This window comes from Mobula birostris, chromosome 9 (assembly GCF_030028105.1).
Source record: "Mobula birostris isolate sMobBir1 chromosome 9, sMobBir1.hap1, whole genome shotgun sequence".
Classification (NCBI taxonomy): domain Eukaryota; kingdom Metazoa; phylum Chordata; class Chondrichthyes; order Myliobatiformes; family Myliobatidae; genus Mobula; species Mobula birostris.
The window spans coordinates 135,404,185-135,419,271 of NC_092378.1; the positions used below are offsets into that span (position 1 = coordinate 135,404,185).

Consider the following 15,087-nt stretch of genomic DNA (forward strand, 5'->3'; position numbering starts at 1 on the left):
GACATAACATCTCTGCTGGCATTCTGGATCAAGGTCAAGGCTGAATATCCTGAGATAGCCATAAAAGCACTGAAAACGTTGCTTCCATTTCCAACATCGTATCACTGCGAAGCGGAGTTTTCTGCAATGAATGCAACGAAAACTAAATTGCGGAATAGACTGGACATAAGGAACCCCCTTCGAGTATCGCTGTCTCCCATCACTCCTCGATGGAACCATCTTGTTGTAGGGAAACAAGCCCAGGGCTCCCACTGATTCAGCGATATTGGTGTGTTGCAATGATTTTATATGTTCATACGAGGAAAATAATGCGCTGTGTGTTTAATATCCAAACGTTACTTAAAATGTTATGATGCTATTGACCTATAAGTGACTTATAATTCAGTGGTCCCCGACCTCTGGGCCGCGATGAATGCAGTGGTACAGCGGTAGCTGGAACGCACCCAGCGCATCTTTAAGAAAAAAGCCGAAATAAACAAGCTAATTGATTAGGTGCCGCCCAGCACGTAAATGTCAGCCCAGATCAGAGGCGGTTGCCGATTGCATCACTACCTACCCCCCCACCCCCGGTCGGCCGGTCCGCAAGAATATTGTCAATATTAAACCGGTCCATGGTGCAAAAAAGGTTGGGGACCCCTGGTATATAGAACATTTTCAATAGTGATTGCCTCTTTCCACCCACACTGATGATCCCTCCACAACACCCTCCCTACTGCAGCTCTGATAGTATCTCTGATGAGCAATGTCAGTCCTCCACCTCTTTTTTTTTCCTCTTCCCTCCCTCCCTCTTTTGAAACATCTAAACTTTGGAATATCAGCCACCATTCCTGCCCTTGTGACAGTCAGGTCTGTAATGGCCAAGATGGCATAGTTCCAGGATGCTGGGGTATACAAAGTGGCAAGGCTTGGATAGACCAGAGGACCAGGCAACTTTTAGGATCTGGCAACCGAAGACAAAAAAGCTAATGATGGGTGAAAATCAATTTTGAGGAAAATACATTTGTATACAGTATTAAAAACAAACAGTAAAAGCTTCTGTAGAAGTAGAAAGAGAGTTGCTGAGGTAAATTAGGATCTCTGGAGAATGATTGGTGAATCAGTAACAGCAAAGAAAAAATGGCAGTTGAATGTTTCTTTTAATGGAACTTTGTTAATAATTTCCCTAAGATATCAGATGGGCTAATTCCAAATAACTGAGGAGAAACTACAAAAGTGCTGAAGCAACTCTGCTAAAGGCAGGCAAGTTACCAGCTCTGGGTGGACTGCATGCTAGGAATTTTAAAGGAATTGGCTGCAGAAGTAGTGGAACCAGGAGATGAGAGTTTTCATACTTGTTAAACCCAGGGATGGTATGGAAGATCAGAAAACAACCAATGTGGATATCTTCTTCCAAAGATGAGAAAGGGTGGAGGGTGCGAACTACAGGCCAGTTAATTTAATGGCTATTACTGGCAGGATTCTAGGGTCAATGATCAAAGACCAAATAAGTAGTTGTTTAGTAAATCTGTATATAATTAATCCTAGTTAAACATGATTTATAAAAGCATGTTAACAAGTTTACTGGAATTCTTTGAGTATATGATAGGGAGAGGTGATGGAGGGGAAACTACAGAAATAGTGGATTTAGATTTCTTAAAGGTATTTGGCAAGCTGCCACACAGAAGGCCAGTGCACAAGTTAAAATACATTGAACCAAGTCAGAATGAAGTTTAATTTGTAATGTGGCAGCAGTACAATACAATATGAAACTAAATTACAGTAAGAAATATATATGTAATACCCACTGTAATAATAATAATGGCTCCGTCTGTCTAAGTAGACAATGGATGCGCCCAGTACTCTTGGGCGATGAATATAGAGATCCTAGGCTGCCCAAACATCAAGATCCTCCTCTCGGCCTCGCGGATGTGGTCCAAAGGAATGCAAAGCAGTACATTTGGCATCAGCTTGGCTGCAGGAGCTGCCGGGAGGTGACGTGATACGTCATCCAACCGCCTTAGGGGCTCCACTCCGGATTTGTGTAGGGTTTACTCCTTAGCCTTCTCTTCTCCCGAAGATACCCACAAGGCAGTGGGATCCGTAACCCTGGATAGGGGCCCATACCGGGTACTGTCAGCTGGAGCCAGCTGAGCCCGGGACTTGTGTAAGGCAGGGTCGTCACGCCCTGTAGTAGTGACATATGGAGCCACTACCCACTACCCAATTACTTCTTACTGTAATTTAAGTTAAATAAGTACTCTAAAAAGAGAAAAAAAAGTAGTGAGGTAGTGTTCATGGGTTCATTGTCCATTCAGAAAATCTGATAGCAAAGGGGAAGAAGCTATTCCTGAATCATTGAGTGTGTGTGCCTTCAGGCTCCTGTACCTCCTCCCTGATGGCAGCAATGAGAAAAAGGTACGTCCTGGATGATCTTTTTGAGGCATCACTCCAGATATCCTGGATGCTGGGGAGGCTACAGCCTGTGATGGAGCTGACTGTGTTTACAACTTTCTGCAGCTTATTTTGATCCTGTGTAGTGCGCCCCCCCTCCCCACCCGACATCAGATGCTGATGCAGCTAGTTAGAATGCTCTCCACAGTACACCTGTAGAAATTTGCAAGTGTCTTTGGTGACATACTAAATCTATTGAAATACATGCTACTGCCCTGCCTTCTTTGTAAATGCATCAATATATGTTGGGCCCAGGATAGATCCTTGGACACCTAGGAACTCGAAATTGCTCACCTTTTCCACTCGATGAGGACTTGTGTGTGTTCCTTTGTCTTACCCTTTCTAAAGTTCACATCAATTATTTGGTCTTACTGACACTGAGTGCAAGGTTGTTGCTGTGACACCACTTAATTAGCTGATCTATCTTGCTCCTGTATGCCTTCTCGTCACAATCTGAAGTTCTGCCAACAATAGTTGTGTCATCAGCAAACTTACAGATGGCATTTGAACTGTGCCTAGCCACACAGTCTTGGGTGTAGAGAGAATAGAGCAGTGGGCTAAGTACGCATCCTGTAGGAATGATTTTGTTAAACACTGAGCTGTAGTCAATAAACAGCAGCCTGACCCAAGTATTAGTATTGTCCAAGTGCTACGAGGTCTAGAAGTATTCAAGGAAATGCTTTAAAATGAATTGAAAACTGGTTATCTTATTAAAAAAAAAACAGTTGGAATAAATGGATCCTTTTCAGACTACTGCGTGGATCAGTTTTTGATCTGTACTTGTTCACTACTCGCATTAATGGCATGGAGCATGCAACAGTATATAAGGTTTCCATGATACAAAAATAGATGGAAAGACATTTTGTGATAAGGTTGCTGTGATTCTGCAGGAGAATATTGATAAAGGGAGTGGACAAAAACCTGGCAAATGGAGTTGATTGTTGGGAAGTGTGAGGTTGTGCACTTCAGTGAGGAGTGTCTAATGGAAAGAGACTATGAGTAAAGTACAGAGGGCTCTAGTTGGTCTGGTGTCTGGTGCAAAAAAAGTAAGCAGGTACAACAAGTTGATTAGAAACGAACAGTATTTTGGCCTTTATTGCAGAGGGGCTGGAATTTGAAAATAGGTTTCATTATAGGGTGTTAGTCTTGGAATGAGAAGATTGTCCTAACGAGAAACAAAATAGCTTGAACTTGTATTCCATGTTATTAGAAGAATGAGGGGTAACTATATTCAAGCACACAAAATCCTAAGGAGGCTTGATAGAATAGATGTTTTCAGCAGTAAGTGATACCCGATAAGGTCATTTAAAATTGTGCTGAATCTCTGGAATTCTGTGCCCTGGTGGGTGGTGGTACAGGTTTCCCCCGCCATCCGAAGGTAGAGCGTTCCTATGAAACGGTTTGTAAGCCGGAATGTCGTAAAGCGAAGAAGCAATTACTATTTATTTATGTGGGAAAACTTTGTGAGCATTCGCAGACCCAAAAAATAACCTGCCAAATCATGCCAAATAACACATAAAACCTAAAATAATAGTAACATATAGTAAAAGCAGGAATGATATGATAAATACACAACTTATATAAAGTAGAAATACTTTTCCACAATCATTGCCTGAACTGTTCTCCGTAGCAAAAATCTCACGCAAGTGCCATCGGCAAAAACACTCTCTCCAGTAACCTTTAAGCTATGAAGCTGCCAAATCATACCAAATAACACGTAAAACTACACAGCCGATATAAAGTAGAAATAATGTACGTACAATGTAGTATCACGGGAATTGGGACAGCACCGAGCACACTGATGATAGTGTGTTAGACTGAGTCGTCGCAGGTAGGGGTGGTGCAGTGGCCCCCACCCTCTGGGCAGCGACAGATACTGATCCACGAAGCATGCAGGGGTCCAGCAGTAGCCGGGAGGCACACAGCACATCTTTAAGAAAAAAAGCTGAAATAAACATACTGATTAATTACGTGTTGAGTGGCACCTAATTAATTAGCATGTTTATTTCTGCTTTTTTCTTAAAGATATGCTGTGTGTCTCCCGGCAACTGCTGCATTCTCCGCGAATCGATATCTGTCTGCGGCCTGGGGGTTTGGGGGGTGGGACACTGGGGTGTCATCTTGTCGTCTGTTTCCATTAGGGCAGGCAGCTCATCTTCTCCTATGACTGCCCGCCTCGATGTCAAAGGTCGAGGTTCGTCGTCTGCTGTGGCTGATGTGGAAGACTTGCTTGACTGCTGAGCCTCGCGGATTTTTCTATCATACAGTTCTTTGTAAGCACTCAAACCATCTTGCAAATATCCCCTAAACCGATGTACCCTTTCAAAATTAAAGTCGTACTTTATCATTACTCATTCGGTTTTGATTGTTATCCTTTCCTTTTCCAATTGCATCAGCTCTTCATCTATCAGTTCTTGGTCATGGGATGCGAAAACCTCTTCAACATCATCTTCGTCAGCTTCCACAAGCCAAACTCACTTAGTCCTTACTTCGTTCACCACGATTGAAACACTTAATTATGTCTAGTTTTACGCTACGCGTAACACCCTTACGAGCTCTTTTAGGTTTTTCCGATATCTTAGAACTCATCTTGCAAACGGCTGCTCACAGGCACGTGTTTAAGCAATGCCAGCGAGAATGCCGTTCCGAATCCGGGGGAGAGCGGCTGCACGGGGCGTGCGCTAATTTTTTTGGCGCGCTGATTTTTTATCGTGCGTTGCTTTTTTCATGACAGTGAAAACACCTTCTGTTAGCGAAAACAGGATACTAATGTAGGTCTTTCGTAACAGTGAGGTTTTGTAAAGTGAACGTTCGAAAAGCAGGGGACACCTGTAGTTCGATCATTGGAAGTATTTAAAGTGGAGGTGGATAAATTATTTGATAGATTGAGGAATGCCATGGGTGTGCCCATATGGTACAGAAGAGGAATTGAGACCAGCATAGATCAGCCATGTTGATATTTAATGGTAGAGCAGGCTTGAGGGGCCTGATGGCCTGTTCCTATTTTCTGTTATTGTTGTCTTTATGAAAGTTTTGTGATATGTTACAACAGAGAATTTTATTAAATAGCAATAAAGCAAACAAATTCAGTAATCATTGCATAGCTTTTCATGAGGTAGATAAGTTAGCGATTTATTAAAATTAACTGGAATAAACCTAGGTCTTTTTAGTCTCTACTGTGCCATTGTTTAAATTATTTCATTCATTCATTTGGTTAGAGTTAAATGATCTTCGTTTTAAAAGTCAATTGAAATGACCAATGAATACCTGTAAGCAGTGGTGGGGGAGATACTTTGTGAATTTACTGAATTGATCAGTTAATTTCAACCCGTTGCACTCAGATCTGTATGAACACTCTATACATAATGTTTGTGTTTAGTTTAAATAACAATTCTTTATGCCTGGACAGTCATTGTAACCATTTACCAACTAAAATTTTGTGAAATTTCTGAATCTGAAAGTAGTTTATAAACTCCTTGTGTACTGTGGCAGAATCGTGGAAGCCCATTTCCAACTTTATCTTCTGGTGTAATGCTTCTGTTTTGTTGGCATCTCAACAAAGGGAGAAAGGTTTATAATGCCAGTACTCCTTCAGTATCACACAACAGTGTTGGCCTAGCTCATTTTCCTGTATTCCACATCTTTTGATTCAGACTGAAAAGTACCATCAACTCAGCCAATCTGACATCAAAAAGAAAATGAGCGTTCCATATTGGCCTTTGAAACCTTGGGTTAATATTTTTTGTTCTAATATTCAATCATTATGTTTGATTAGTTGCAGCAAGCCTAATATCTCCTGAAAAGGGGCGGAAGATGTTAACAACTGGCAACAGCAACAACAACAGCAATAGCAACTCTTTGCTTGGAACAAGCCTACTGGATGGAAACTCCAGGGATTCTTTTGTTTCCCGCTCTCTAGTAGATGTCTCTGAGGTAAGATGGCCACTTCTCTTAGGGTTGACCAATGAAAGCTCTGTTTCCATTGATGCCAAAATTTTTTGACTAAATAACTACTTTAAAAATTTGTAAAGTTACTTAATTTATAAAGAAGAAAAGTCAACACTATATGTAAACATTAATATATTTATCCATTGTCATATGAACTTTATAACCACTAGCAAGAAAATTGTTACTACCCCAATTTGGTTTTGTATAGTAGGGGAAGCATTTGTACTTCCTCTTCAGTGAGTTGATGCTCACATTATATGGTATAATATGATTATAATTCTGAATTGGCCACCAGTAACAACATTTTATATATATATATACTGTATAACGTTTCAGTCCATAGTTAATTGAAAGGAAAATTTGGAATATCTTAAATTATTTCAAAGATTATGAAAATAAGTCTGTATTATTAGCTTTCTTAATATGGCAACTAGAAATGCATACAATACTCCAAAGCTTTGTACAGATGTAACATGATCTCCTGACTGTTATACTCAGTACCCTGACCAATGAAAGCAAGCATGAAATATGTGTTCTTTACTATCCTCTACCTGTGTTGCTAACTTCAGGGGGCTATGTACTTAATCCCCAAGGTACCTCTGTACATCAATGTTTATTGAGGTACTGAAAATCTTAAAAGCATTTCTCTTTCAAAGCTGACAAAATGGTATTCATCTAAAGGAAGCATTTCACTTTACCTCCTATCCTATCTGGCATCGAGAAAGGGCAAAAGAGGGTGAAAAAATCAGGTCGTTGCTGGTATGTCAGGAATATTCTGATAGTCAGCAGAAGATACTCATGAGGAGTAAATAACTTGGCCAGAATGTATTAAGAGGAGAAGTACAAATTGTCCTGTAAGCATACTTGCTGTACTCAATTTCAATCTGGCTGTTTTTGTTATATAGGTGGATTCTCAGCTGGTGTGTATGATGAACGAAAGCAGTGTGGATTACATTGCCCGCTTTAATGATCTTGCTCAGGAGCTGTCGGGAGCTGAGACTTCAAGGAAGGAGATGCTTTTGGACAGTGGCCCTCCAATTGGTGATCTTTCACAATAAGGTCATAAACTGAACAAGGGGCTCATTTAGAGTGCCCCCATTCTTCAGCACCTTGCCAATTAAGCTGCCCAGTTTGGGTATTGACTACTGGAGAAACCATTTGTAAATGACACTGAGAGGTTTGAAAAATGTGCAATACACTTGACAGTACTGCCCATAATTCAGTATTAGGTTCATGATAATATTTACTTGGCAGTCATTGACATAGAATACAGCTGCAAGAAGCCAAAAGGATCCTGCAATGGGACTGAACGCTAGGGCGGATGTTTTTCCAATGTCTGAAACTGATAGGCAGATTGATCATATGCTTGAATTGGGCACAGAAACAAAGCTGATTTCAAAATCTGGTGATGTTATTGTGGTTTGTACCAGGCTCTTCCTAGAGTGATATGGTATGTTCAGACTGAATTATACAAACCTTTTGTACCATATAACACACCCACTTTGCTTTCCATTAAAACCAAACTAACCATATCAGGAAAGCCCTAGTGACTGTATTCTACCTGAAAGCATGCTATATAGCACATGGCCATCATAGTTATAGTGGTAATGCTGTTTTTGTGGGGCACACTGTGATGCAAGGAAATCATTGAACGGATAGTAGCTTGTATTCAGCATGATCTCTTTTGCTGCAAAATACTTTTAAACATCTATCGGACAGACTGGTGAGTTTCCCTGAGAGTACTGAGTGAAATATATGGTGTTGATTTAAAATATGTTTACAAAGTGCATGGGGTTTGTGCCCATGTGAACTGAAAAAAACAGCAGTAGCAAGCAAGTCCCTGAGGGCCACTTCAAAAGGGAAATTAATTTATTTTTGCTGCACAGCTGTATTAATAAATAGTTGATTGTATTTTTTTTTTCCACCAATGGTTATGACCTTGATAGGTCTCTTCAGTTCATGCTGCATGCCATGATTTCTCTTGAAATCCTGGTTCTGTCTTTCTGGTCTATTTTATTTCTCTAATGCTGATCTTCTCTTCCTCTGCTGGTTTTCAATCTTGTATACCCTTAATGGATGTAAGCTTGATGAGTACCAGGCAGGTGACTATCAGTATTGGACCCAAAGCTTGCTGCTGAGTAGAGGGTTATACAATTGTTTCATGCAGCATCAAGATTCTAGATGCACCTTCTAAATTTGTTCCTGCACTGTTTTAAGTGCACCGTGGCTCATTTTCATTGGTTAGATACATCTCTTTTCTCCTGAAGACACACACTTTTATTGTATTTTAAATTGCATCCAATAACTATGCTTCAGATTGAAATTATGGTACCATGTTTCAGTTGATATGAAAGAATTCCGTGTGATAGATCTCAAGTGCATTTAGTATTGTGCAGTTTACCTTTGAGTCACCTTGTGCTGCTTGTTTTTTTTTGCACCCAAGGAATCCAGTGAGGTACCTTTTGAATTTTACAAAATTTTGTTTTACTTTACTATCTTTTTCCTATCTTTCTGCCAGAATATTACCCAAGGACTTAAACTCTTCACTCAAGCACATGTTTAGATTGGAATACTGTGCAGGCTGACTGCAGTCAAATTCGAATTTAGTAGCAGGCAAGATTTTGAAGTGATTTACAGTTTCAGATAGAACACACATACTTGAGATTGTTTTTCCCTTATAGTCAACTATATGAATAAGATAGATATGTGCATTGTTAATTTTATCTATCACACAAAGCTCTAGAAGAACTGTATTTTTTTAAATACAAGCTACATCTAAGATATTATTTTGGAAGGATTATCTCCCAATCTTGTATAATTTCAAATTTGGCTGCAAGCCAATCATTATAACTCTAGGCTTCCCAAGACCAGGAGAAGTTGCAAACAATAAATAATTGCACTAGAGCCATGTTGCAATGCAGTAATTGTGGTCTAAAGTTATTCAAAATCAATTGTGTTATATTAATAATGTAAGCCAAGTACAGAGTACTGTGAAGCAGACAAGCAAATTGATTTGAGGATTCTGGAAAGCTGTGAGCTAAGTTATGTACAATCTGTAACACTTGCCTATTTCCTCATATACAAAAACTCCAGACAATCTACTGCAATTCACCTTCATACATTCTGCTCTCATTTAGAACAAAAGTAATCTATTCATCAACAAAACATTGGTAATTTGAGTTTTGGTAAATGCCTGTTGCATTGTTGCAGGGATTTGTTTAATGTATCTGAAACACAATGTTAAAAGATTATTTTTTGTAAAATTGCAACTATACTTGGAATTAAACAGGTTCCATTTTGTACATTTGTTCAGTAAAGAAGTAATCTTGCACTTTTAGTTTGGTACACTAGGTTTGTCATGAGGTAAAGAGATGGCAGTAGTTCTCTTGGGTTTGAGCTAGCTTTCTTGGCTAGAAAGCTAGCTCCCTTGGCTAGCTTTCTAGTGTTTTGCTTTCTTTATTTAAGCATATTCCAGCATCAATGCAGAAACTGTTTAATTCATGTAAAATAAGCTGGTAATTGGGAGCCCATGCCTCACCTCCATTATTACATTTTCTTTATAGTCAATCTTTCTCGCTTTTACCATTTTGTATGGACTTAATGTTCTGAATGATTATGCATGTATTGCTGGTCCCAAGCAGTGTGCGGAGGCAGGGAATAGAAACTGTCCACTGGGTGTGTTATAATGTTTACATGGTTTGTACAATTCTTAAATTTATTCTCTGTATCAGTTAAATAGGAAGAAGCTACTAAGAATATTTTTTTTAATGGAACAAAAGTAGATTAACTTTACAATTAAATCTGAACACAGATGTCTCCGTTTGTTCCTCTGGATTCTAGCCTCATATCAGGAATGTTCTGAATGCAGAATGAAATGTTTGTCAGAATTCAAAGCTTCGGTATTTTTCGTAGAGCAGTCCCAGACAGAGATCTACAGTTTTTCCGGTGTTAAAAATTTCTGTTTTAGATTTAATATTATCTAAATTTTCATCTTTTCTGTAGCTGTGTGATAAGATACAATTTCCATCTTTCCCTTTTCACTAATTTCCTCTAATGACTGGACGAAAGTTCCAAGATTACAAAACCATAGGTTTCTTTCTTCACTGTTGGTTGTTGAATTTTTCAGGTGAAAAGATACATTCAGCAGTGAATTGTTGTAGAGAAATAATCACTTCGATTTTCCCACTGTTTTAATCCACCCAATGAAAAAAATCTTCAGATCATTAAAAGGTGAATGATTTATTGTCCTTGCATGTAAGAAGCTATTTCCGGCCATTTGGCTTATATTAAATGCAAGCAATGAAAGAAGGGAGATTTAATGTTCTCCTTAATCTGACTTCCGTCTGTCATCTAACCTGGTAGGGCCAAATGTGAATATATCTTTAATGCTCTTAGAATTTCCCATTGCACAACCATGCAGTGCCTTTATACAATCCTAATCAGCTGGTATGAAATCTTGGAACAGATCAATATAGAGTCTAACTCTCAGGAGTCTAATGTGATTAGCATTCAGTTAGGCCATGCAGTAGCATGCCCCAGGTCAGTTTTAATCTAGTAGTGAATGCACTGTAATTTGCGCCCTAAGTTTTCTGTAGTTAAAGTCATATAGTGTGCTACTGTTATTGTGGCAATGATTCCATCTGATTATAGAATTCTGACATTTATAAATGCTAAGATGCACGGATAGTTATGTTTATGTTTCTTTTTGGTGAATGTTCATAACTAAAGACCAAGAAACCAAATGTAGAACAACTCGTCCACGTGATTGTGTAAGTGTATACTTTTGTCAACTGGGCACTGACAGCGGTCACTGAGAACATTTCCAAAATTTGAAAAGACTGAGTTTCCCCACCCACTTATGCACTGGGAATAAAAAACCCACAATGCCAGATGGTTTACTTTAGCTACTGGTTTTGCTTTACAAACCTTTCCACCTTTTGCATCAGTTTGTACTTGTGTGAATGTGTGAGTTTTTGTAAGTGCGTTTCTATTGCAAATTAATTTGGAACAAAACAGTTTTTTTTTACAAGCAACTCTTCATTTTGCATTCAGTAGTACTTAATTTATTAACTGCTTTTTTTAATAGTTTTAATCTTGCACTGGAAGGTAAATATATATTTATAAAATTGAATTTAAAGCTGGTGTGTTACTTGTGCAAAATATAACAGTTTGGCAGTTTTGCTAACTCATCAATGATTCCATAATTTGTTAAGTTGCTATCAGCTGAAGTTTGGTTATCACACTTGATGATTTGCTACTTGTGTTTTGTGAATGTGAGAACCTATAATGAATTATAACATTGATCATCACAACTGAAAGCAGATTGGCAAATCTTCACAATATGGCAACATTCTTCCTCTGAAAGTCCGTTAAGTTTGGATGCTGTTCTGGGCAATGGTCAGTTATGTGTGAACATTAGCTGAAATTTACTGACACTTAGCTGTTTAAAAATACAACCAACTGTGGTTGAATTCTTTATATTGTACACCAAGCAGTATTATTTATATTCATAAGAACAGATGTATGCAGCTAGGACCAGGCGTATTTCTAACTTCACAATCCTCACCCTGTGGTCTTGAGGAATATGGGGCCCATTTTGATTATTATGACTGAAGCTTTGAATCTTGACACCTTTTTTTATTTTTGTTCACTTTGTCGCTGGTGTTATGTTAGAGAAACTTCCCATCAGTTTTAAATTACATTTTTATAAAAACCTAAAAAGAACTTAATGATTAGTGACAATTTTAAGTCTTTGTTGGGGATATTTTAAGACTTAATTTATGTAATTGACTAAAAATTACTAAACATGACAAAATTATATCAACATCACCATTGCATTAGTGCTGACCTAATGTGCATTCACAGTTGTGTAAATATATCATTCTTACATTATGGGCTCAGTCACTCTAAATCAGTGCAATCTTGTACAATAATGGTGATTTAGATGTTTATTGGAGCCCATTGTTAAAACAATAGATTCTGTAAAAATTCAGAAAAACAAAGGGATTCAAAGGGGTTTTGAAAAATTGCTGATGGGAGGGTCTCCATGAAATTTTTAATTGATGCACTACAATAAATGGTTCTGCTTTGGCTTTGGAGCAGGTTCTGAATGGCTTTTAAGATGTAAATGTTGTACAGAAGCAGAAAAGAAATGTTCATAGCATTGTTTCGATAAAAAGCCATATCAGTTGTAAAGGTTTTCATCCCCTTTTGAGATGTGAAAACTTTTAAACAGTTCAAGATCCTTTTCCCTGACCTTTGTACCAAATGTGTAAATTATTTTTGACTATTTATTCTGTATGATTTGAGTTTTGTGGTTATTTAATATGCAAAGAAGCTGTTAAACTTTCATGTTGAGTTCTTTGTTTAACCTGTAGAGCTGTTTTTTTTTAATTCTTGCTGATAAACACGTTTTAAATACAACATCTGTGATAATGACTGTTGATTTTCCATTTGGGAAGAAGGTACATTATTTTGGACATTTAGATCTAGTTATATAGACTTTGTCAGAAGCCAGACTGGTAGATGTTGGGGTTTAATGATTTGGAGTTGAAGTAGGGGAATCACAATGACAGTAAATGCTAACTTTATTTTGAGGCACCATTTTTTTAGGTTTGTTTTCTCTGAAGCAGTTATACTAGCACGCCTGAACAAGCCAGTGTTAACTGTGGATTATGGAAAATGTTACTATTTTAATGTGCCTACTTCAAAACTAGAATGCCATATGCTCCTCTTCATCACTGGGAAACTGTAAGATGGATCTAATTTAATCCCTTGTTTTTAAGAGGAATAGAAGCAAAAATAGGAGCATGCACAGGATAGGCCATTTAGCTCTCTAAACCTCCTCTGCCATTCTGACAGCTGATCCTTAATTTCAAAATCGTATTCTCACTCACTCTCTCACCAAATCCCTTAGTTTAGAAACATCTCCGGTAAATGTCCTATCCTGTATTTTGAGACTGTAACTCCTGGGTTCTAGAATTCCTATCTTCTACCCCTCTACCGCCATAAGGAAACCTATCGTGTCCTGCCAGCATTTTGTATGTTTCAATGAGATCTCATTCTTCTAAATGGGCTTAGTTGCTCCAACCTCTCCTTATGCAACAGTTAAATCAGGTGAATCTTTGTTGCACTCCCTTAATGGCAGGCACAGGTTCTTGCCAGGTTACAAATGCCTCACTAATGGAGAGCCCAGAATTATGGCACAGTGAATGGGAATAGTTTTGCTGACTGCTGAGGAGCTACGGTCTTCTGCTGGGTAGGAAAGGGTATTTCTATATGCCTTCTCTTCCCCCTACCTCCCTGGACTATCTGCAAGCGCAATCATCAGCCAGGTGGAGCTGAGCCAACTTGCTCACTGGCAGCTGCTCTTCCCATAACCACTGGCAGCCCAACACAGATGTTTTTGTGACCTTGCTGAGTTTTTGTTCATTTCTGACTCGAGTTCGGATTATGAAGAGTTTTCAGGAACGGAGCCTATCATAACATGAGGACTTGCTGTATAATTCTTTTTGTATCTTAAAGACAATCTGCACACAGTACACCAGGTGTGCTCACTTCAGGGCCCAGTGTAATTGTAGTAAAGCATCTTTGGTCCTCAATTCAAAACCTCTCAATAAAGACCAAGGCATCATTTGGCTTGACTACCATCTGCTCCTGCACATTTATTTCCATTGACAGGGGTACAAGAGCATCTAAATACCTAAACTTTTCCCATTATATTACTATTCAAGTAAAACTTTTCTCCTCCCATATTGAATAATTCCACATTTAACTACAATAAACACAATTTCCTTTTCCTAAATCCGTGTTGGCAGTGTATTATTACACTGATTTTTTCCAAATCCTGTTACTGCATCCTTTATCATGGCTCCAATATTAGGTGGGTAATTCAATCTGTAGCTCCCTATTTCATTTTCTAAATAGTGCAGTTACACCTGGTAAATGGCAACCAATGTATCAGATATTTCCATGGCTACCTCTTCTAGTGCTCTGGGATGCAGATTATGAAGATGCAGGAATTGTCATCTTTCAAATCATCAGCTAGTCTAACACTTTTTATCAGTTCCTGAAGGTAGCTGTGAAAAGATGATATGACCCAACTGGTAGGGGCTTAAAGTTATCCTATGTATGCTTCTAAAATAGTAAATTAGCACTAACAATATTGATGCCAACATGATTGTTGCCATTGGCTTTACCACCCCAAACCCAGTAAGAGTAAAATACCATACAGATGTTTTGATGAAGAGACCAAATCAGTCACCCATTAACAATGTCTGGCTTTGGTACATTCTGCATATGAATATCCAAGAGCATACATAATCATCCAGTAACATGACTGCACAACCAGGATCGTGATATACATAATTCACTACTCCTACACCCCCTATGCCCCTTATTCTATACTGCCACTACTGGAACATGAGAATCCCAGTTGAAATTTCAAATGTACTAATTCTACATAACCCAATAATACAACTTAGAGGTGTGTAAAGATTTGTATCTGCAACTCAATAAAGACAAAACAGGCATAGAACACTAGCAGCACAGAAACAGATTTTTAGACCCATTGACCTTGACCTGGACTATAAGCCCTCCGTACCCCTCCCCATCCATGTACTCAAGGGATTGGCGGGGGGGGGGGGGAGAATCAGGATCTCAAATTGGAAAAGCAAACCAAAAATGAAGCAAGATGATCAAAACCTTGGT

The 15,087-nt window shown here is 38.6% G+C and overlaps 1 protein-coding gene across 4 annotated transcripts in view; it reads left to right on the top strand.

Moving 5' to 3' along the window:
* Positions 1–12,783, top strand: part of cramp1 (cramped chromatin regulator homolog 1) — a 99,164-nt gene extending 86,381 nt beyond the window's left edge. For all 4 annotated transcript variants that reach the window (XM_072268912.1, XM_072268909.1, XM_072268910.1 and 1 more), the window contains exons 19-20: positions 6,206–6,363; positions 7,284–12,783. In XM_072268912.1, coding sequence (XP_072125013.1) covers positions 6,206–6,363; positions 7,284–7,436 — 311 coding nt within the window. In that variant the 3' untranslated portion in view covers positions 7,437–12,783. The remainder of the gene's footprint in view (positions 1–6,205; positions 6,364–7,283) is intronic.
* The last annotated feature ends 2,304 nt before the right edge of the window (positions 12,784–15,087 follow it).